This window comes from Mus pahari, chromosome 20, assembly GCF_900095145.1.
Source record: "Mus pahari chromosome 20, PAHARI_EIJ_v1.1, whole genome shotgun sequence".
NCBI lineage: Eukaryota > Metazoa > Chordata > Mammalia > Rodentia > Muridae > Mus > Mus pahari.
The window spans coordinates 33,810,790-33,834,405 of record NC_034609.1 but is presented as its reverse complement, the minus strand read 5'-3'; the positions used below and the strand labels follow the sequence as shown (position 1 = coordinate 33,834,405).

Here is a 23,616-nt window from a genome sequence, read left to right as displayed (position 1 = left end):
ACAGCCCCTTCTATTCTTCTGGGTTCAACAATTTCAATTTTGTCATGGTTTTATGAATTTGCCATTCTGTCTCTTCGCTCTCTATTCCGTTTGCCTCTCTGTGCACAAAGACTCTCATTCCTATTATGTTCTTAGGCTTGAAGGGGCTTGGCTAGTCTCAGACTTTAGCAATTTCATGTGAACTTTGAGAAGACTTGTCAGTCTTCTGAGTGAAATTGCATTGTGGATATAGATAATTTTGGGAAAAATGACGCTTTTACTAAGTTGATTCTTTAAAGTCAATGAAAAAAAGTCATGCTCATCTTTATCTTTAGTGATTTTTTTTTTTTAAAAAGATTATATGAGAGGCAGGTTTATTGGGAAGTTGTGCAAGGGTGAGTTCACTGGACCCAAGGGTTATGGTCAGGGGAGTCGCCATGGGGAGAGAAAGTAGGGGTGGGGTGGGGAAGAAAAGACACAAGTGCAGAGAGAGAAGAGAAGGAGAAGAGAGAGAGCATTTTAGTGATTTTTTAAAAAAATGTTAAATTTGTATGTGTGCATCTTTGTGGTCTCTCTCCCCCTCCTTCCCACGTTCCCTCCCCTCCCCGTCTGTGTGTCTGTCTGTGCTCACCCACGATCTATGGTATATGGCTGTGGAGGTCAGAAGACAACTCATATGACTCGATTGATTCTCTCCTTCTACCATGTGGGGCTCTGGGGATTGAACTCAGGTCGTCGTGCTTGGCGGCAAGGGCCTTTATCTGCGGAGCCCTCTGGCTGGCCCTGATACACCACCTTCTTAATTACGAATTCTTTAATGTTTAATTTCCTTCCAGACACTATGCCTAGGCGCATTTTCCCTCTCCTTAAGGACACAGTGGATTGCTCCTTGCGGAGGGTTGATGGGACGCCCGGGGCGGTTTTGTTGGTAAAGCTTGTTTCTGCTGAGTAGTTTCTGGCTGCTTACACCTCTCTTAATTAAAGCCCTCCTGTAGCTTGTGACATTTTGAAACTAAATCAAACTTTCCACCATAGTTCACAGCCCCTCCCTGGTCTGCCCTATAGAGCTTTCTAGCTAAACAGCTTTCTTTTGCTGATGCTAGGCTTCGGGGGTCGACAGTCTAATTTAATCAATTGTTTCCTCCTTGGCTTCATGGTTTTTAAAGTAGATCCTGTCATAGGTCAGACTTGTCTCCCCGAAATTCTTATGGTGAACTCCTAATTCGTAATAACTCAGAAAGCGACAGTATTTAGAGAGAGCACCTTGTTAGAGGTCCTTAAGTCAAAGCAAAGCTCTAACCCCGCGTGGCTTGAGTATTTCCAGGGAGGGCAAGTAGCCTGGTGCCTGCAGAGGGAAGGTGTCCGTCCTGAAGGTACAGGAAAGCCGGTGGTCGGCCAGCCAAGAGTCGGGAAGTATATCCTTCCTTCAGAGTCCTCGGAGGGAACCAACTAGGCAAACATCCTTGGTTCCTGTATGAAGCAGGACCGTGGTCAGTTGAAGGTATGACTGTCACTAAGTGTATCCCATAGGACAGATACATTTAGGGGCTATAGAGCCCTGCCCAGAGTTTGCAGAGCAGTAGGTATCATCTCTTCTCTCTGGAGCCAACTGATCAATCACTGACCCCGTCCCAGAGACTCTGAACATCCACAGGGTTTCTACACTGACGGGTATTTGCAATGTGGGGAGTGAAGAGCAAAGTAATTCCAGACTGTGGAACGCACTGTAGCTGTGGGGTTTTATGATCCCTATCTATATAGGCAAAGGCTGTCCCCCTCCTTCTCTCTCTCCTCTCTCTCTCTCTCTCTCTCTTTCTCTCTCTCCTCTCTCTCCTTCTCTCCCTCTCTCCTCTCCTCCTCCTCCTTCTTCTATCTCCTCTCTCTCTCTCTCCTCTCTCCTCTCTCTCTCTCTCTCTCTCTCTCTCTCCCAATGCTGTTATTTTGGTGATTCTTCTGTGTTGCTTGGGTTTTACTGTTAAAACCACTGCAGTAATACTTCCTAATTAAGCTTCATGTGAACAAGTCTGATGGGACGAGCGGATGCTATTGTATCATCTTTACATGGGCTGCTTGTGTGCCTTGGGTCCCATGCGCAGTTTCATGCTTGTCTTTACACAGACCAGGAGGAGTCAATCTTTGCATTCCCACAGTACATGGTACAATGTCTGGGCAGAGTCTCCACAGAAGGCCTATTCAAATGAAGGGTGGACATGCTGTAATTAAATATATAGAACAAAGAACTGTGATGTGTTAGCAGGAGACAATATCTAAGGCCAGAGCCATATGGTTAATGGCATCCATTGTGGTGGCCTCAGTGTTGGTGTGTGTGTGTGTGTGTGTGACACACATACCAACTCCCCCAGAGTGGTTGTGTGCCATGTGAGAGTGTTGCCCAGCACATGGGAAATAATTCTATTTATTGCTTTTGGTCATAATTCTGCAACTGTCCTCTTTGTTCCTAATATCACCACATTGAGGCTTTGACTTCATTAAGCTGTCTAAAGGAAATATTTTTTGACTCAAGACATTTTCTTTGTGCTCTGGAAAGCTGTTAAAAGAGTTTTTTCTCATAATAGAGATGTGAATTTATTCCCGCTGGTCTGGTGGTCTTGCCCTATGGCCTCAGAAGCAGGCATGCTGTATTTCATGGGAAAGAGCAAAACTACAGAGCCAGCAGATGTGACAGTGCCTTAGCAGTGCCCAAGGCTCCATGGTGACAGAGCTGTTCCGGGGGCGGGTAGCATCCTCAGTGTCAGAAGGGTCTTCCAGCTTGTCATGTCTCCAGAACACTAGTAAGGTGGTCTCGCCCCTCGGCAAGGAAGGGTGTTGTACCCTTCCAAGTAGGTGGCATCTAATTTTAGAACCAGATGTCCATGTGGCATAGGACTGGTAAGGAGGGAACACAGTGGGTCTTGTCAGTCATTACGTAGGAAGTCTTTGTTCTCTTCTGCCTCGCATCCATCCTCCCCTTCTCCAGTCAGGTGCCTTCCGTATCTTTCTACCCAGTTTGCAATTTGCTAAGGCAGCAATAGCAGAAGAATATATTAGGAGAAGATTCTATCCCCCCTGCCCAATACCCACTGAACTCATCTTTGGATATTTCAAAATCCATTAACCTGCTCTAGAAATCAGCCAGAATTTGGCAGAAGGGGCTGAAGGGCATAAATACCACTCTCAAATGTTGCCCAAGACGAGCTGGCTGCCGTTCTGTTTCCCCTTTGGGAAACCATTCATCCCTCCTCAGAGGAATATTCCTAGAGCCGCAGGGCTGACTGTTTATTATTGTGTCCAACCCAAACTACTCTCTGGGAGGTAAGAGAAGAGTAGACATGCTTGCAGAAGCGTTAAGGGTCCTGAGAAGATACACACTGGTAGGAAGGGAGGAATATTAATGGAAGGAACAAAAGCTTAAGTCAGCAAGAGGTCCCTGAAGCCCTCAAACTCTGTGGGGCCTCTTGGTCTCCCAGAATGGCCTCAGATTGATTTCAGGGGAAACATATCTCAAAGCTCCTGCTGGGGTGCTACTTCTCAAATGTGACTAGGTATCAACATGAGAAAGTGCCCTTCTTGTTCTCTTCTATGAAGACATGACTGCTAATGGCCAGCTTTTGCTGAATGTGCATGATGGGGGAAGACATTGTTCTGAAAGCACTCTGGGTACCGACTGACTCGGTACTCATCCAGTCTCTGGATTCGAGGACCTTCGTTATTCTCATTTAACTCATAAAAGCTGATGTTTAGGAAAAAAATCAGCCAGTAGCTAAGGTTGTATGGACCAGGTGGGGGCAAACAACACATCACATTGATGCAGGGGCCAAGTACCAGTTGGATGCACAGCTGACTTTTAACTAGCACACTGAATTGCTTTGGAGTTGCTGAAGTCTAGGCATTGTCCCTGAGGGATTCAATAAAGCTGAAGTTGGGCCCTTGGACAGAACAAGGAACTGCTTCTAATCATGGACCTGGCTCATTTAACTACAAAAGAATGTTGGGGAGGTCAAGGGAGCCTCATACTGACTATGGCCTATATATTTTTTTTTTGGCTAAGATCTGATGGCTGATCTTCCTTGATTTTTAGAATTACCCAGGAGACACACTTCCGAGTGTGTCAAGGAAAGTGTTTCTACTTCACAGAGGAGGAGGGAAGACTCACTCTGAATGTGAGTTTCACCACCTGAGTAGGTAAAAGGGAGGGCAGCAAGATGACTCAGCAGATGAAGGTGCTTGCCTCCCAGCCTGATAACTTGAAACTGGTTCCTGGGACTTCATGGTAGAAGGAACTGCATCCAGAAAGTTGTCCTTGGATTTCCACATGTGTTTCCCCATGGCATGTGCATGCCCAGGCATGTGTGAGTTTATGCACACACATCTATGTGTACATACATCGATGTAAATTTTTTTTTTTTTTTAAAGGCAAAAGTGGAGAAGGTGAGCTTGGTACCAGCACTCATCTCTTCCTGCTCTCTGATTTCAGATGCAATCTGACTAACCACTTTGGGCTTCTGCTCAATATACCTTCCCTGCCATGACGGACTGTGTCCCTTCAAACTGTGAGCTCAGATAAACTCTTTCTCAGTCAAGTTGTTTCTGGGAGCTGTCATGTAACAGCATGTGCCAAAAAGTAATTAGTGTAGAAACTGGTACCAGGAGTAGGGTTGCTAATGTAAAACATCTGGCCATGAGGCCAAGGAATGTGTTAGTTAGTTGGATTCTCGGAAAGGAGGCCCTGAAGGGCCATGTTTGAAGCTGTGAAAGTAAAGTGCCATGTAGATTCCAGGACGGTAGAGAAGGCAGCACTATGGGATATCTGCCAAGGAAATGGAAGATATGGAGGAGAGCTGGCCCAAGAAAGAGATGACATATACTGTAGTTAGCAGAACTAGAGGAATTTCCCAGGCATGCTGGAGCTCAGATGACATCATCATGAGCCCCAGATGTTAGACACAATGCTGTAGGACTTGTTGTTTGCAATGCTGGGTTTCAGTCTTATTTTGGGTTAATCTTTCCTTGGTATTTTCCCTTCCCCTTGTGAATGGGAATGTTTATTAAATGCTATTGGATATTGGAAGCATGTAGTAGTTTTTAATTTTTATTTTATAGTATGAGCTTACAGTTAAGAGTTTGACTTGAATCTCAGGAGAGATTTTGGACTTTGAACTTTAGGACAGTGTTGGGGGTGTTAAATGCCAGGGACTGACTACATGAATTTTGCATTAAGAGACAAATAAGAGACTTTGGTGGCCAGGGTTGGGATGTTATGATTCAAAGTAGTGTGTTTGGGTATCACACTGAGAAGGGGTATGGCATTTAATCTTGTGATAGTTAATTTTCATTGTAAAATCCACTGGCTTTAGAATCATCTGTGACACATATCTCTGGGTACATTTGTGAAGATAGTTCCAGAGGAGTTTGACCAAAGAGGGAAGACCCACACTCTGGGTGGCACAGTTCTATGGGCTAGGGTTATGTAATAATGTGATGGTCCTATGGGCTAGGGTTCTAGACTGACCAATAGGGGGAAAATGAAAAACACACTTAGCAGCAGCAGTCACCTCTCTTTGATTCTTCTTCTTCCTTTCTTCCTCTTCTTTTTCTTCTTTTTTCTTTTTTCAAGACAGTGCTTCTCTGTGTAGTTCTGGCTGTCCTGGAACTCACTCTGTAGACCAGGCTGGCATCGAACTCAGAGATCTGCCTGCCTCTGCTTCCCAAGTGCTGGGATTAAAGACGTGTGCCATCACTGCCTAGCTCTTCTCTTTGATTCTTGACCAAATGTGTATGTGACCAGCATCTTCATAGGGCCAGTCATGATGGACTGTACCCCCTCAAAGTATGAACCATGATAAATTCTTCCTTCTTTAAGCTGCCTTTGTCATAGCACTGAGAACATTAATATACCTTGCTGTGGCCTTGATGAGTCCAGCCTGGTATAAGAGGGTTTTCTATGCCTTCTCAAGAGATGAGAAATTCTGGATTTATCATCTTGGTGTCTGAGGGTTCTTTGGCTCCCATATTTTAGGATTCTGGGGGGGCGGTTGTTGTACTTGCTACAAGACCATAGAAGAGTAGAAGGGGCCCTTAGTGAGCCTAAAATCAATTACTAAGGTAGGAGAGCTCAGTGTGTCTTATGGACATGTATGTTTTATGGAGAACACTTGTTTAATTATGAAACTTCCATTAGGACTAGAGATTACCCCCATTATAGGGGCTAAGAGTTCAGGGCACGGGGTTATAAGGGCTAGAGGACAGAGCCTGGATTCCAACTGGCTTTGTCTGGCTCTGTAGCTCAGGACCCCCAACACCATGAATTCAGTACATCTTAGAAAAGTTCTATTTTCTCAAGCAAAAGAATTAGAGGAATGATGAAGACAGAAAATCAGACTTCCTCTCTCCTCCCCCCTCCCCCCTTGCAGAGCTCCCAATTCCTCTCCCAATTACATTGAGTGACTGGTGCTCACCCCGCAACTGAACGAGAAAGCTCTGTTGCGACGGGCACTTGGTTCCCTCGGGCTCTCATGTTTGATTTATCAGTAATCTAATTTGGAAATGAAAAGCCCAAGTGGTCCGTGGAGACTACTCAGACCCCTTGCTCGGAGTCCTAGCGCTGGGCTCAGCTTTGTAGCTGTGAGACGAGGTAGAGCTGCACCCTGGGTGTGACCCTCACCTGGCGTCTACATCTCTAGTCTGGTTTCTTAAAAGCAAAGGACACTTCAAGGGTAGACATTTCCTCCATCCATTCTTATATGCCCTGCTGAAGCATCTTGAGGTTTTCAGATAGACTGAGGGGACAAACCCAATGAAAGACGCATGCCCCCAAGGGAGGCCCCAGCCCTTTAACATTACCCTTGTTACATGCATATGTGTGATGTACATATGCATATGTGATGGGCTACCATTATCCACAAGCAATCTAGATTATTGTCATGGGATCGGCATGTGTCTAACGCAGTGACTGGCACTTTCTGATTCTGAGTACTTATTTAGCATACTTGTTCATTTTGCTTATTTGGTTTATTTTTAATTTTTTAAAAACAACATCACCCATGATAATTGGTGGTGGTGGTGGTGGCGGCAGGGGTGGGGGAGGGAGGCATGGGTGTGTGCACATGTACACACGAACGTGGATATGGAAGCCAGAGGACAACTTTCAGGGCTCCGTTCTCTCCTGGCACTGTGTCACTTGGCACTGTGTCACCTGGTGATCACCAGGCCTGCTTGCCAAGTGCTTTCTCCTCCCCTGAGCTCTCTCACCAAACCTTTCTTTCTTTGTTCTTATGTGTGACATGGGGGCTAACTTAGAAGGAAATGTATCCTCAAATAGGGGAGATAGTTCAAATGAGTAAGAATTATTTATAAAATTATGCACACACACATACCTGTACACATCTGCACACACATTCTACTTACCCAGAGGGTGTCTAGGGACCTTCATACTGTCTATACAGGACCAAAAAAAAAAAAAAAAAAAAAAAGACCTATATATTTGCTTTCATTCCTCTCGCCAGCCACAAAGCTCAGAAGAATTCTAACTGGAAAGGAAAGGTTAGCATAGATACGTCTGATAAAATGACCTTTAACCAGTGTTCTTCTGTTTTTCTGATGGCACACACAGAGACTTTCTGGAGGGCAGGTGGCATTTTTGGTTCTATGTGACATTTATGCCATGAGCTTTTTTATTTGGCGGGTGCCAGGAAGCTGACAGAAGAGATCCTTAAACAAGTTATGAAAAAACCATCTTCCTCTTGCCGCAATAACCAGGAGGGGATGCTGACTAGCTCGGAGTACTGCCAGGCTTTGGGGCTCCAGAGATACCAGGGAGGATGTCATGGCCAGCCTCGTGGGGATTAAGAGTCAACTGGAAGGATGGATCCTGAGCTGTAAGAACAGGTGTGACATACACCAAGAAAGTCAAGGGACCAGGGCTCACAGGAAAGGCTCTGCCCAGAGCAGGAGCCTCAGAGGAGACTCTTCTGAGGAAGACTAGAAGCTAAGACTAGAGGACTGACCAGGAGGAAGCTAGGAGAGAGTGGGGAAGAGCGCTCAGCAGAGAGGAGACAGTTACACAGGAACAGCTCTGGATGGGGCAGTGAAGGAAACAGAAGACGGTCTTGTGGTGTGTACTGAGAGAAAACCAACTAGGAAGAATGCAGGGACCAGGCTGGGCCAAGGATCACTGCATATCACCCCAAGTACCTTGCACTCGATTCTGCAGAGCATAGGTAGTCTGAATCATTACGGGCGTAAGCCAGGGGAGACACATGCATGCTCTTTACTAGGACCCTGAGCAGAAATGAGACTGTGGTGCACGTGTGGAAGCAGAGGACCCAGGAAGGGGGCTGTCACAACCACCCACATCACAGGTGATGGTGAATAAAATAGAGCAGTGGAGATGAAGAAGGTGGCTTTTATAAGGTACAGCAGGTGGGTTTGATGCAGTGGGTGGGGCTTGGATGAAGGCTGATTCTGGTCCTTCCTGGGGAATAGTGATGTCACTTGCTGGGACAAGGAGCCCTGGAGGAGAGGGTGAGGAACAAAGAAACAGGGGTGGGGTGGGGGGCAAGAATTGCCATATGTTGCCCATGAGTGACTTGGGAGACAGCCAAGGGAAGAAGACATGGAGAGTGCAGTGAACTTAGAGCTGTAGTAGAGGGGACCAGAGTCTCAGCAGCAGAGGTGGGCTGAAGCTATTAGGAGGCTCAGTCACTGGGAAGAGGGGATGATTGCTGGCAGAGCTGACAAGGAAGGGCAGAGCGGTGGGGAGAACAGCAGGGGGATATGGAAAGGGTGACCAGCTACTGTTATCAAGTTATTGTTCTGAACACCTCTGACTCTGTCCCTCTCTTGATGTCTCCACTGCTCTAGGAGTTTAAATTCTGTGTGGCACACTGAGCTGTTACACACAACATCCTCCATTATCTCTTCTCATCCAAGGAAGGCCAAGCTCTTGCCATGCTGGCAGATTCACTTTGCCTCTTCTCTGAGTCCATTCTTGGCCAAGGCCAGTGGCCCTCCCTATCCTCAGCTCCCTCGGCTTCAGTGTGGCACACAAGTGTGCCAAGTATGTGGCCAGGACAGTAACAACTAGCACATCATCTTCCTGGATGGGGCAGGCAGGGGGGGGGCAGGAAGTGTGACTAATAGGTCTGATCAGAGTGAATCTTCCCCAGGGATTTAGAAAGAGCACTGGAAGAGCACTGGAAGAGCACTGTCCCAGGAATCCTGGTAGCCATTTGGAGACTGGGAGAAAGGCTGATCTAGGAATGAGATCCATCCTTGATGGCGAGTGGAGCCGAAGGACAGAGAGCTCATCTGTGGTGACGGTGTTATATGAATTTGCCTTAAGCCAGGGCTGGGTTAGACCTATTCTGGCTCCACCTTTTGAGTTTGGCTCAAGGTCCAGGTCTCTTCTGTTTACAAGTCCAGCTTACATCCATGCCCAGCTCCCATGATTCGGAACGCTCCCCTGCTTCTGCTCTGGTACATGTGACTGTGACATCATAGGGCATGGTTTCTTCCTTCCTCAGACCCTGTCTTTACAGTGTGTCTTCCAGGGTTTCCACATCTGCTTCCCCAACTAGCCTCGGGGCAGGGCCAGTTATTGTTCATGTTCATATCCTTGAGGTCACATTTGAATTACTTATCAACCCTTTGATTGAATGAACAAATGAATTATAAGCAAAGACTCTATATAAAGAGACAGGAAGATACTAAAGAGAGAAAGAAAATGGCTAAATATATGTATGAACTGATGAAAAATTAAATGTATCATGTTCAGCACTGGCCAAGTACATTCTCAAAATGTCATTATTTTAATTATGGAAATGGCCTCTCAAAAAGTAAAAAAATAAATAAGGCGTGTCCTTGCTCCCAGATGAAATAAGCTAATTTAGCTGTGCTGCATCAGAATAATTTCACAAAATCTGGTATGCAGAGTGCATTAGGTCAGGTTGGCTGACTCTTTCCATAATTATTTTAAATGTTCATCTACAGAATTTTACTCTAAACCCAAACAGTCCTTGGCATTTAATGAGCAGGCTCCAAAGCTCAGGCCCAGGACTGGCTGCCAGCTTCGATGAGACACTGGGTCATCGCTAGATGTCTACTGAAGACGGCCAGAGCAAGCCATCGTTACCATGGTAACAAGCACAGGCAAGAAAAGGGCTGTTTTGTATAAGATGGGGATTATGTACTGGAAGCACTGACAAGCCACTAAGGACATAATAAGAGGTCTCTTCGTTGAGAGTGGCTGTGCACCCTCCACGGCTGTCAAAACATGCAGGGAGGAAGTGTATATTACTCCATCACTCCTTGTCACGGACTAAGAAAATGGTCACCATCTTCTACTGTTTTCTACTTCTGTGCATGTCTAGACATAAAGAAGGTATGGGCCAGAAACAGAAACCCATCCAAACGTTCAGAACAAGCAATATGAAGCTCAATGGGCTTGGACACTCAGTACATACTCCATATGTTGGGTTTGACGTGCTTATTAGGAAAACTAAGATGGCCCATCAGTTAAAGGGACCTGATGCTAAGCCCTGATGACCTGAGTTTGATTCCTGGGACTCACGTAGAAGGAATAAACCAACTCCTGCAAGCTATACCCTGACCTCCACGTGCATGCCATGGCCTGCACCCCACCCAAAAACTAAATAAAGTGAAACATAATACTGTAGGGGCAGAGGAGGAACGCTCGGCTGGTAAAGTGTTTGCCCTATGAGCGTGAAGACACAGATCACACCCAGAAAGTCTGGCATGGTGGCACATGCCTGCGATCCCAGCACAGGGAAGGTGGCACATTCCAGAGACTCACTGGCCAGTCAGCCCAGCTTCTTTGGAAAGCTCCAGGCTCGTGAGAGACGATCTTAGAAACCACAGATGCTTGCAGAAGAGGGAAATTAGATCCATATCGCATCCTGTACAGAAATCAGTTCAAGTTGGAGCAGAGATGTTAATTTGAAACTTGAGACCCTGACAGTACAGGCACGGGGCTAGGTAACAGATTTCTGAATGGATGCCTACTAGCACAGGCAACTGCTCTGAGAACTGACAAAGGGACTGACTGTATGAAGGGAAAAAAGAGTTTCTGCATAGCAACCCCTCCCCTCAATCACAACCAAACCATCAATGGATTAAGTAGACAGAAAGGCAGGGAGACTGGGGGCGGGAGTAAGGAAGAAGAGGAACCAATCAAAGTGAAGAATGTATGGAAATGCTACCTGGAAACCTATTGGAAGTGAATTCTTTTGAATACAAAATGCCATATAATCTCATATTTTCCCACATTTATCCATTGCCGATACGTTTTTGAGATTATAATACAATCTCCTTTTCTTTGTAATAATAGTTCCCCCTTTCCTTGTAAGCTAATTAAAAAATTACAAACTAATTTTAAAAACCATGGTGGGTGGTACTGGAAAAATAGCACTCAAGGCTGTCCTCTGGCTTCCACATGCATGTGCACATATGTGCATACATGTGCATGAGCACGTGCACACACAGGCACACACACACACACAGACACACACAGACACACACAGACACACACATGTAGCTGTAGACACATGAGCATGCACATACACGGGAAACTCTGTAGCCAATGAAACAAAAGCAAAGACAAACAGGGTTGCGACCGACTGAAAAGGCTCTGCACAGCACAGGAAAAGGCGAACAGGCTGAAAAGCCCACTTCCGGAGAGGGCTGGATCTCACCAGCTACACAACTGACCAGGGGGCTAATTTCTACAACAGATAGGCATCCTCTGCAATTCAACAGCCAATCCACCCACCCACCCCCAAGGCACAAAACTAAGGGACCCATTTAAAGACAGGTTAAGGATCTGAGTAGACATCTCTCTGAAAATGTACACATAGCTAACAGTTACATCCAAACCCTTTGGCATCATCTGTCATCATAGAAATGTAAATCACAACCGCAGGGAGAGAGGAGCCAGCCCCTCACAGCTCTTAGCATGGCTGCTATTCCATAGGCCAAGTGTTAGTGTGGTAGGCACAGCGTCCTCCTGCTAGAGCGTACCATGGGGCAGCTGCTATGAAACTGAGTGCAGAAGCTTTGTAAATTAAAAAACAAAAAAACCAAAAACCAAAAACAGACCTAGGAAACTCTATCAGCTCTGTGCTAAAGCACTGTGTAGCACATATGGAACTTTGGACTCTATCCTTGGCAGTAAGAATAAACATCTTTATCAAACCACTGCTTGATTCTGCAACCTCGCTCCTGGATCTTCATGTAGTCAACTAAAATCAAGATCTTGGAGAGAGCTGAGCTTTGCAGTGCCGTTCCCAGAAGATTTTTAAACACTCTAGGTGCCAAGACAAATGTATAAATAAAATGGAGCATCTACATATAGCAGAGAAGAATATTAGTTTGCTTTTATGGATGGGGATTCTACAGTATGTGACGACACGGGGAGAACTCGGGATGTGATGCTTTATCACTGGGCCGCAACCCAGAGCCGGTTTTTTAACTTCCTTCAGGAGCCTCTATATGGCTTTCCACAGTGACAAAGTCATTTTGGCTTCCTGGCACCTGTGCCCAGAGTTCTAGTTTCTCCATATCTTATCAATGCTATCAATCTTTCTTTTATAAACAGCCATCCTATGATTTATCAAAAATAATCACATTCATAAATCAAAGAGAGGACATGGTAGTTGCCTAAGTTTGGGGAGAGGAGAGTGGGTACCAACAGGCACAAATTAGGCTTCAGTTAGGCAAGAAACGGCGAGGTTCTGGAAGTCTGCTATAGAGCAGAAATGGTGAAATGGTCAGCTAAAAGCCACAATGACTTCATTTTGGGGGATGAACTTTTAGTGAGCTAGCCACTAGATTCCAACAGGAAGTAAATGTTTGCATAGTCCTTCTCAGCCTTGGGGGTGATGGGGTTTTCCAGAATAGGTTCACTTTTCTGTTTGGAAATTTGAGTTTTAGATTCTGTTCTTTCCAGTCAGTGATGACTCATCAGACTGAAGCTCCTCACGGAAGGCTTAGTGCAAAGAGCACAGTTAACCCGGAGGAGAGCTACAAAGAACTAAGTGAGCACAATAGGTCTAGGGGCCTCCTGGAGATGGGTGGGGGTGGGGGAGGGGCAGAGAGGGGCATGGCGTGGCGTGGTGTGGCATACCTGATCTGATTTTCCTCATCATCCACCAAGAAGAACCAGCGGAATTTCACAACCAAGGGGCTGCAGTTGGTGATCGTGATGTAGCGAATGACCTCGGTATCGTTCAGGATGCAGCCGAAATCTATGCCCATCACCTCAAAGCTGAGGTTGGGGTAATGCACTTCAGCACGCAAGCTCAGGTTGTCCACCTGAGGGTGTTCCAGATACTTAATTGACAGAGCCTCTTCTGCCACCCAGTTGTTCAGGTCGTTTCTGTAGGAGGGATCAAACTTGATCAGGAGGTGTTTCTCTTCATCAACTTCCAGTTTTATAGGCTGTAAACAAGATAATATGAAGTTACCAACTCTTTTCTTTTTAATTTATTTATTTTATGTATTTGAGTACGCTGTAGCTGTCTTCAGATGCACCAGAAGAGGGCATCAGATCCCATTACAGATGGTCGTGAGCCACTATGTGGTTGCTGGGAATTTAACTCAGGACCNTCAGAAGAGCAGTCAGTGCTCTAAACTGCTGAGCCATCTCACCAGTCCCCAGTTACCAACATTTGCACTTTGAAAGTTTGACATAATATACAACACAGGAGAGTCAAAATTATGCACATCTACAACACATGCTTGACCTGCAGAACTCTGAACCCCCAAAAAACCTCATTTCCTTATAATTATATTCAGCCCAGATAAACTGTTGAACCATCAGCACACAGACCTGGATAGCTACAAATATGTGTGTTTGTGCATGTGCACATGTGTGTGTGTGTGTGTGTGTGTACATGTGTGAGAAACACAGAGACACAGAGAGTGGGGAGGAGGGATGGATGGAGGGGGCGGGGGGGGAGAGGGAGGGAGAGCAGAAGCACCTCACTGTCTAGCCCTGTCTCAGAGTCATCCCTGCCTGTCCAAGGTCACCTTCACCTGGCACACATGTACCTGGGTGCCATTTAGATACAGATGGCTCCACACACCTCTGCAAATCTGTCTTTGAAGTTCTAAATTGTTTCGAGAAGCAAGATTTTGTAGCAACTAGGCACATCTACAAAGTCTAAAATTTTTATGAAAAAGCAGGAAAATAATTAGAGATCCTTCACCATGCTGTTTCTCAGAGTTAATATTTTCAGTAAATGTTAGTTATAGGCATGATGGGTCAAGAGTTGGATTCTATAAAAAATAGGATTTCATTATATCATCTTATTAAAAAAAATGTAAACTTTAAAGGACTGAAGATAAGGGCTTGGAGAGTTGGCCTGTGGTTAAGAACATTCATTGCTCTCGCAGAGGATTCAAACTAAATATTGAGCACCCATGCTGAGTGTGTACAACCACCCGTAATTCCAGCTCTTCAGGTCTCTGTGTCTACCAGCACTCATGTGTGTGTGTGTGTGTGTGTGTGTGTGTGTGTGCGTGCTAATCTTAAACCAGGAGAGAATTTTTTTCCCTGTAAAGGAGGGACTTAATCACAACAAGAAAGACTCCGGAGTCAGGATGCTTGGGTTCTCCCAGTTCCTAGCTGTATGTCCCTGTAAAAAAAGAGAAAAGCTCAGTTTTCATATCTGTAAAATGGGGGTAATGATAGTACCTCCCTTCATGCCCGTTCTGAAGAGGGTGGAATGAATGTAAGTGATAATATATATTATTCACATAGCATGTGGTATATAAATATCACGATCTCTTCTCAATAAAAACGATGGCTAAATGTTTATCAGTTTTTATTGAAGTCTGACTATAAAAAAGGGGTGGGAACTCATCAAGGAAACATCTGGATGCCACAGGCATAGACCACTACAGAAACCCACAACCAATCAATATGCAGTGTCGTGGAGCCTGCTCTCAGTGGATAGCTACAACATACTCCTGCACCCAAGGCTAAGGCTTAGGGAGCATTGCAAGAGACAGGGTGGAAAGACCGTAGAAGCCAGAGGATTAGGGACTACCTCCTAGCCATGTCACACACTGCATGCATAAAGTCTCACCAACATGACTGCCCAAACGTGAGCTGGGCAAGGGTGGCATGTAGACTAAACAGGTCATATTTGGGGATATATACGCACATACAAGTGCACATATGCAATAACAGCTGATGAGATAAAGAGGCCATGGATTGAGGGAGAGACAGATGAAGGGTCTATGGGAGGGCTTGGGGGAGAAGGGAAAGGAGAAATGTAGTTAAAATACAATCTCAGAAGTGAACAAAAAATGGGGGGCGGGGAGAGGCTGAGCAGCACGCTATACTCTACTTGCCCCTTCCTTTGTGTGCGGGGGAGTCAACCCAGTCTTTGTGAATTGCTACCCAGAGCTATACCCCCAGCATCTGTTTTCTGAATTTTACTGGCTGTGATGAAATTTTTAAAAAGTCATGGTTTAAAATGATCTGATGCAAAAATCCCAGCTGCCAAAGTTGCATAGTTTCTGCTAGATGGACTGAGCATTCTGGGTCAGTGTTAACAGTGGTCTTTAGTCCTCTGTGCAGCATGGATGAATCTCTTCCTTGTTGATTCTATAAACAAGGGGATGAGAATGCTTGCATCCAGAGAGCATCTTTTTGCTATCTTTCTTCTCAGGGGATATTATGGCTGGCTATAAAATCCATGCATCATAATTTCTATTAAAACTCTAGTCATTTCCCTGGTAATATTAAGTTATTGTGAAGTCTGAGGCCTATATAACAAAAACCTTCTTATAATAATAGTTCTCTTCCTTTCTGCTTAGAGACTCTTACCAATGAATCTTGTGACTTCATTGGATGTCTCATTGTTGCATAACCTATATCATTCTGTCTCAGGACAGTAGTGACCTTATTTTAAAAGAACTTTCAGAATGATTTCACTTGTATTAGAGGAACTGGAACAATGAAACTCAGCTCATTTCTCCAGTCATCTTCACTTCGACCCTAGTTTCCCTTGAGTTAGGCAGCTAGCTTTACAAGTATCTTATCTTTGTAGACATCCCACATGCAGGTAGATAAAATCACATTCATGCATGCTTACTATTTATATATGATGACACATTATTCCTACTTGTCTGCATTTCACTTTTCTCTATATAAGATCATCCAATATCTGCTTTTTGAAAATATTTTATTTTTAAATTATGTGTATATTTATGTGGATGTCTGTCTGACTGTCTGTCTGTCTATTGTTTGCTCTTTGCTAATTGGAAGGCTATAGCCCATGCTGTGTGGTCTCTATTTTCTCCAGTGTTTAAGAGTCATTTTCTTTTTGTGAACTCTGCTCTCTCCTAACTTTCTATTGGGCTACGGTCTGTGTTCCTGTTGACTCATGGAAGTTCTCTGTTTTTAACAAATTTGAATTTTTTATTACGGCTAAATGAATAAAAGTATTTTAAAATAGCTATGGATTTGTGTGTGTATGTGTGTGTGTGTATGTGTGTGTGTGTATGTGTGCTGAGTTTCTAAGTACCACATGTGTATGTGTGAACTCATGAAGGCCAGAAGATGGCATCAGGTCCCCTGGAACAGGGGTTACAGTGGTTACGAGCTCCCATATTGATGCTGGGAACTGAACTCAGGTCCTCTGCAATAGGAACCAGTCATATTGACCATGGAACCATGGAACTAATTATTGTCCTGGAGTTGGTCCATGTATACTTTTCTTAGGCCAGGAAGGGATGAGCAAGCTGTGGGCATAGTTGGGTGCTGGAATGAGGAAATGGGTGAGAGGCTTCCCCTGGGTGGACAGCATTGACCCCACTTGAATCTTTTGGCCCAAGTGTCTGAAGAAGAGTATTATTTTTGTTTTGTCCGTGTTCTCTGGATGGGGTTTGGTGCATATGGAACCCCCATCTTCAGCGTTCTTCTCTTACATATGTCTCTCATCTCAGAGATGCTCTGGAGCCGTTGGGCACAACAGCTTCTCTCTTCAAACATCATGGCAACATTTTCTAGAATGCAGATTTTTTATGGCATTTCCCTCCCCCAATTTGCTATAAAAGCCATCTATCTATCTAAGTGAGCTCATTCTTTAGTTACATTTATCCTCTATTCATTTATTTATTGCTGTGAGCTCTTCATTTTTTTGGAGGGGGAGAGGATTCTGTTTTTATCCCATTAGAACCACAAGAACAACAACAGTGGGCCTGGGGTTGGCACTCATGCCTGAATCTTCACTCCCTCCCACCCATCTGCTCTGTGTTCTGTGATGTCCCCTGCCATCTCTTCTTCGAGCATGCATGCTTCATCATGGTGGTTTCTTCAGAGCTGAGTCATATTAGCTGACTCTCTCCGAGGCTCTCTAGAGCTAAGGGCCTGCCTGTACCGCTGGTTTTCCTTGGCTAAGTCCCACTGCAGTCTATTTTCTCCCGTGTCTCACTTAGGGCTTACCTCTTTATATTTCTATGTTGAGGAATCTCAGCTGGTCTTCCCTGTCTTGTGGTTGGAGGGGGCCATCTGGGCCCTGTCTGACCTACCATCTCCCAAGTATTCTGTCCCCACCCACTTCTGAGGTCCATCTTGCTGAGTGTGGCATATAGCAAACCTCCTTAAGTCACAGGCTCCCTCATCATGTTTCCCTGGCCATGTTTCTACTTATCCATTGGTAGGATCTCTAGAAAGGAAGACTGAGCTCTTAAAGGTGTGTGTGGGCTTGATTTCTCCTTCAACCCTCCTCTTCCACAGCTCTGTGGCGTCACCTGCCCATGGCTATCTATTCTACTGTAATCCTCACACCCAGCCAAGAACCATGGGGACATTCACATTAAGCTGTTGCTGCTTCCTGCCTCAGATCTGCAGCAGGGACGGGTTCACAGCTTGCACCATTTGGAGATGGACTCATTCTCTGGGAGACTGGACTTGATGAGTTCCTCATGTAAGGGACTTCGGTTGGATTTCCCTAGTAGGAAGTCATTCATTGCCTTGTATAAATTACCTTCATTATGCTGGGCAGGAGATAATGGGTTAGTCTACTGGGCTGGAAGGTCTTATACTATGCATGATTCTTCCCAGTGACTGACACTTGTAATAATCTATTGATTATTATTTGTAATTATCTGTATTTTTTTTCCTAATGGTTTCTGACTCCTTTTGTATTTTCTTTTCTGGACTGAAATTAGGCAACATATTTTTATTCCCTTTCTTTTCATATAAGCTCCTTGCCAAGTTACCTTAGGAGTTGCAGGCAGTAGGGACTTATCAGTCTCACATATGAAGAAGGGTCCGGTTGTGGAGAGCAACATGTTCACAGGCAGGGTGGTGATGTTTTTTATCACCAAGGACTGGTAATCAGACTCCAGGTTAGTGTTAGGCTTCTGGATAAGAGGAAAGGGAAAACGAAGGAACAAAACCAAGTCCCAGTAAGTACAGTGATCCCCAAGGAACAAAACCCTCAACACACACACACACACACACACACACACACACACACACACACACACACCGTCCCAACTTCACAGAGATGCTTATTTCCCTGGGTAGAGGTTTACAGAAATGGAGCAGGAGGAGGTATGTTAGGATTCTGAAACATGAGCTTATATAACCCAGAAAACAAGAGATTTCTGAGAGACTCTTGTTGCTTAATTTAAAACCAAATAAACCCATGAAACCCTACAGAAACCCAGCCACTCCATCAAACTGTCACTACCCACATTGACACACCACCATGGAACAAAGTCTAATAAATCTGATATCTTATAAAAGACATGAGGAATTGATATAACAAATAAAACATTTTGCTCTTGTATGATGGTTCACCCCATGCTTAAAATAGCCACTTTGCAGACTTGCTTATCTTGTTTTATTGGCAAATACTCATACATTTTCCTCGTGAATTTTCCCCAATCAAGGAAGAGGTGATGAAGCCATTTAGCTCTGTGAGACCTGCTGGACAGCACTGTTCAACAGAGAAAGGCCTGGGATGGATCTCAAGTGTGATGTTTTGCCTCAGAGTGGGGTTTCCACATTCTGATGTTGGGGGCCTGCATTAATCTTTGGGTGTACTGAGAAGGGGGTCCTTTACCATCATCATCAGGAGGTGGTCAGAAGCCTCAATCTTTAGTCTCTAAAAAGTGGGATCATTTTGGGGCTGTAATAATAATAATAATAATAATAATAATAATAATAATAATAATAATGCCCTTAAAAAAGTCTCCACATTTTGACTTGCATTTCCTCCTCACTCTGGTTTGATTGCCCCCAATCCCACTTTCATATTTTGATCTGACTGCATCTCCCAGCTGTTCTTCCAACACTGGTTTCCTCCTGTTATGGGTCTTGGGTTTCCTGGGCCCCAAGTGGGCTTGGATGCCTTAGTATCTTTGGGCTCAAGCTTCTGCTTTGGTGATACTCCACCAGCTCCTATGCACTTCCAAGGTTATGTCCGAAGTCTGGCCTGGGACTTGTCCCACAGTGCCAGCCTTTGGTTTTCTTCCTCTAAGAATGAACACAGACATTGACTCCCTTTGTAGAACGAGTTCCTGGAGGGGGAACGCAGCATATTCAGGCCCAATGAATAGCAGGCCACACAGAGAACTGTCCATGTAGTGACCTTCCCTGAAGGCTGTTGTGTCACTGCAGATGGCTCTGAAGTGAAGAAGCCACACTTGGTTGGTTTTGTCACGAGGCCATTTGGAGGTTAGTGATGAGAAGAAACCAAAGTCCAGAGAAGCCAATCTATATTAAAATGACTCCTTCTCTCTGGGCTGTTTGTCTCCCAGATAGCAGTAGACAGAATCTGCTGCTGGAACTTCGTGAAGCATGGAGACTGAAAGTTTCAGCTGGCAGCTTCAATCCCACAGAGATGCAGTTTCATGTCTATGGTGTATGAACCATACAAATGGCATAGAGCTGATGGAGTGGGAAGAGAGAGAACCCCTTTTCCACAGGCAGGGTTGATATCTTTATATTCTAACATACCACACTAGACACACTGCCCTGGGCCAACAGCATATAGTCAGAACACTTGCAGGCTGGACAACTCAATCTGCCTACCCAACCTTCACGGGCCTCTTGTGCATGTTGTACTTCTTCATCCTTACTGATAAATTCTAATGATGGTCAGGGGGATGAGCGGTGTAAAATATGGCAGAGGAGAACTTAAGCTTCTGAAATTTAGGGAGAAGGAAAGATGGGCAGAAACCAACAGCAGGGAAAAAATCAAGAATATCTAGCCTGCTTCTGCCATGAGGCAGGAGGACAGAGATGAAGAGGTACACTGACTGCATATGCTATGAGTGTTTATGGGCTTAGAAAAATTGAGTAAGAAACTGGGCTGCATATTTGACATATATTGTCTTGCACAGAACAGCTTTCAATAAATCCTTGCCGAAGTCCTCTGAATAATTGTTTCCAGGGAAAATATGAGGCCACAAAATTCAGGGCAGCTATTTGCCGATAGATAAACATGTTTTCTGATTACAATGAAGGGACTGGAGACAGTAGTGAGTTCCCAGGCTCTCTCAGAGCCTGGCCGTGTTCAGTGTGTTGTGGGGTTTGCCAGCCTCATGGCTAGCTCTGCTGCCACCCAACCCTCACTTAACACTCACGTGGCCTGCAAGCTGGCAAAGCGAGAATCTTTTCTCCTCTCAATATGCTCTAAGTGCCTAGTACGTGATAGGCATTCAAAACTTTGGTTTGAATTGAACTTGTACATCTCTCCGAGCCCCTGGACTTTGTAACAATCCTTTATTCACATCCTAACACAGCATGTTGCCCATGGGGTGTTCAACACGTTTATTGAACTACGTATGATGGGATGTACTACCACAATAAATGGTCTTGAGTGACCTCCTGTAAACTTTGAGGTGATGAAAAGAAGTCCAGCGGATCCCCCTGTGATGGGTTAGGCACAGCCATACACAATAGTTTCTAGGACAGCAAGAGATCATGGGACAATGCGTGGCCTTCCCAGTAGGCTATGAACTTCACCAGGGAAGAGCTACCCTCACAGCTGTACTGTTAGCATCTGACAGTGTCTGGCATGTGAGGAAGTCTGAATAAATAAATAAATAAATAAATAAACAAACAAACAAATAATGTTCCGCTGAGCATCCAACATTCTAATTATTTATTCTAATGAATAAACATGACCACACTTGTCTTCTTGTTTGAAGCCCTTTAACAGCTTCCCAGAATGAACCCCAAAGTCCCAAACAGGTCTAGCAGGCATGCCTAGGGTATCTGGCCTCTGCCCCATCTCCAAGAGACCTCCATCATCCTTGGAATTACCTCTTTCCAGGATGACTTTGGATGTTCTTGGCAGGTTCTCTGTCTGGGGTCACCTTTCAATTCTTATATTCTCCTAGGCCTTTCCCCCAACAGAAGGCCTCAGCCCGGAGTTCTTTCTTCTTCCCTTGTCATCAGACTCACTTCTACCTTTACTTCAGTCTCAGCTTGGGGTACTTGCTCAAGGAAGTAAACTCGGAATGAACACATGTACAACTAAGGCCATGAACCCGGCTGCTGCTGGGATGAAAACAGTGATAGTCCCTGACTTGTATACCATCCATCACCTCAACCAGTCTCTCAGCTTTGACTGTGTCTGCCTAGTTCCCCAGATTTTCAACACCAATGCAGCCATCAGCTTAGGACAGACGGTCTACTCATTGGTTAGTTATTCCTTAGCAGTTGTAGGGGCTGTATCAGCTTCCTTATGTGTATCACAAGAATGGTAATGGAACCTCTCATGGTGGGATTGTTTTTGTGAAGGACACCTGGAAAGATGTAGGTCCTTGAGCATGGATGCCTAGCAATAGTAATCAGTAGGAGTTAGTCATTATTACTAATTATTATAATTGTCGCTGATTCTATTCCAACCCTTTTTCTGCAGTGATATTTACTCTACCTAAGACAAAATGATGGAGCATCTGCGCGCTTTCATTATTCGTCTGTACCAATGTACCCCTTCCCCTTGGTCTTAGACACCAGGAATGATGAAAACAGGATTTCCATTTCAGAGAATGGAATTACATTTGAATTTGAAGAAATGGCTTACATTTGGAATTTTCAGTTAAATGTGTACTGGCCTCTGAGGCTTGAGAAGAGAAACAACACTGTCTTGCTGACGGGTGTTAAGAGGATACCGGTTAGTTAAGCTTCTAACGTGGAAGCATGGACATGTTGGCTCTGGCTAGAACACCCAGCCCTCTGCAGGCCAGCCCCACTGACCTTTTCCAGTCGATATAGTAGCTGCCTGGTGGAGAGCTGGATGATTGGAGCTATAAACTCGCAGATGATGTTCACGGATATCAGCAAGCTTTTGCCCTTCTGGGCTCCGACGATGGCCTGGCACACCAGCTTCTCTTTGACTTTCTGTGTACAACACACACCAGCAGTTGTGAAGCAACCATCCTTCAGCAAACTTAATGACTTAACAATAGAATATGTCTTTGGGTCCGAGATGGTCAGAGCTTTATAACACAGGAAGGACCAAAGAGTAAATCTATGCCATAAACAGATTGGACTGCGGAGCCCTCATGGTTGGGCTGTTACCGAACTCAACCTTCTAACCGTTTGCAAGCCCATTTGGGGATGCTTTCATCGAAGCTCCAGGTGGATTTAGTTCCCTGGTGGGCCAGGTTTAAAGTCTCTTAAAAACAAGCTTACTCTTGGCAACTACATTAGAAATATGCTCCTCTATACTACAGACTATGTCTCAAGATTAGGGTGTGTGCCACATTCATCCCAGAAGTGTTTGTCTCATGGTACACTCTCGGTCAAAATAATGAGAAAAGGGACACAGTATGTAAGACTCCCCAGGCAGAGGTTCCCTCTACCTCGATTCCCTTTATGCTGGGGAGATGTGTTCTACCTGAAAATACTTTGTGAAGAAATAATTTAAAGGAAATAAGGTGGAATCTGTGACCCTGAAGAAACTGGCCGATGGACCAGATGGCTCGAATTATCTCCAGAAGACAATTTCTTATTGCTTCTTGTTATAAAGAGAAAATTCAGTGTCTCCCCATAAGCCTCCTAAGGAGGGGCTCAAGCAAACATCATATCTCACCTGGAGAGTTTGGGTTTCTAGGATGGGAAAAACTCCTGGATCATTTCATTTCTTTTAAAAAGGTATTTGATGATTTCTAAATGCCACAAGGGACTGTATGGGTTTTAGGTTGAATGTGTGGAACTGGTGTATACAAAAGCAGAAGGCCCATTGCTGGAAAGTGATGTGGGCATTTCACCTACACAAAATTGTGTGCCTATGAAGACTTTGCCTGCATGTGTATATGTGTATGATGTATGTGGCCTGGTGCCTGAAGAGGCCAAAAGAGGGTGTCGGATTTTCTGGAAATGGAATTCTATAGCTGATTGTGAGCTGCCATATGGGTATTGGGAACTGAAACACAGATCCTCTGCAAGAGCAGCCAGTGCCTTTTAACTACGGCACCATCTCTTCAGTCACCCCAAACATGATGTTTTTAAATGGGGGGGGGTCAATTAGTCAGACAAGATTGCAAAACAAACAAACAAACAAAGGAATAAACAAAATCAAATCAAACCAAACCAATCAACCAAACAAACAAAAAACAAGAAAGAGAAGAAAAGAAAAAAGAAAT

The 23,616-nt window shown here is 44.7% G+C and overlaps 1 protein-coding gene across 1 annotated transcript in view; it reads right to left on the bottom strand.

Annotated features, from left to right (window-relative positions):
- The window catches only part of Hydin (HYDIN axonemal central pair apparatus protein), a 347,979-nt gene that overhangs the window by 139,686 nt on the left and 184,677 nt on the right, over positions 1 to 23,616 (bottom strand). The window contains 3 exon segments of the mRNA XM_021220225.1: positions 13,118 to 13,431; positions 18,229 to 18,372; positions 22,226 to 22,369. Coding sequence (XP_021075884.1) covers positions 13,118 to 13,431; positions 18,229 to 18,372; positions 22,226 to 22,369 — 602 coding nt within the window.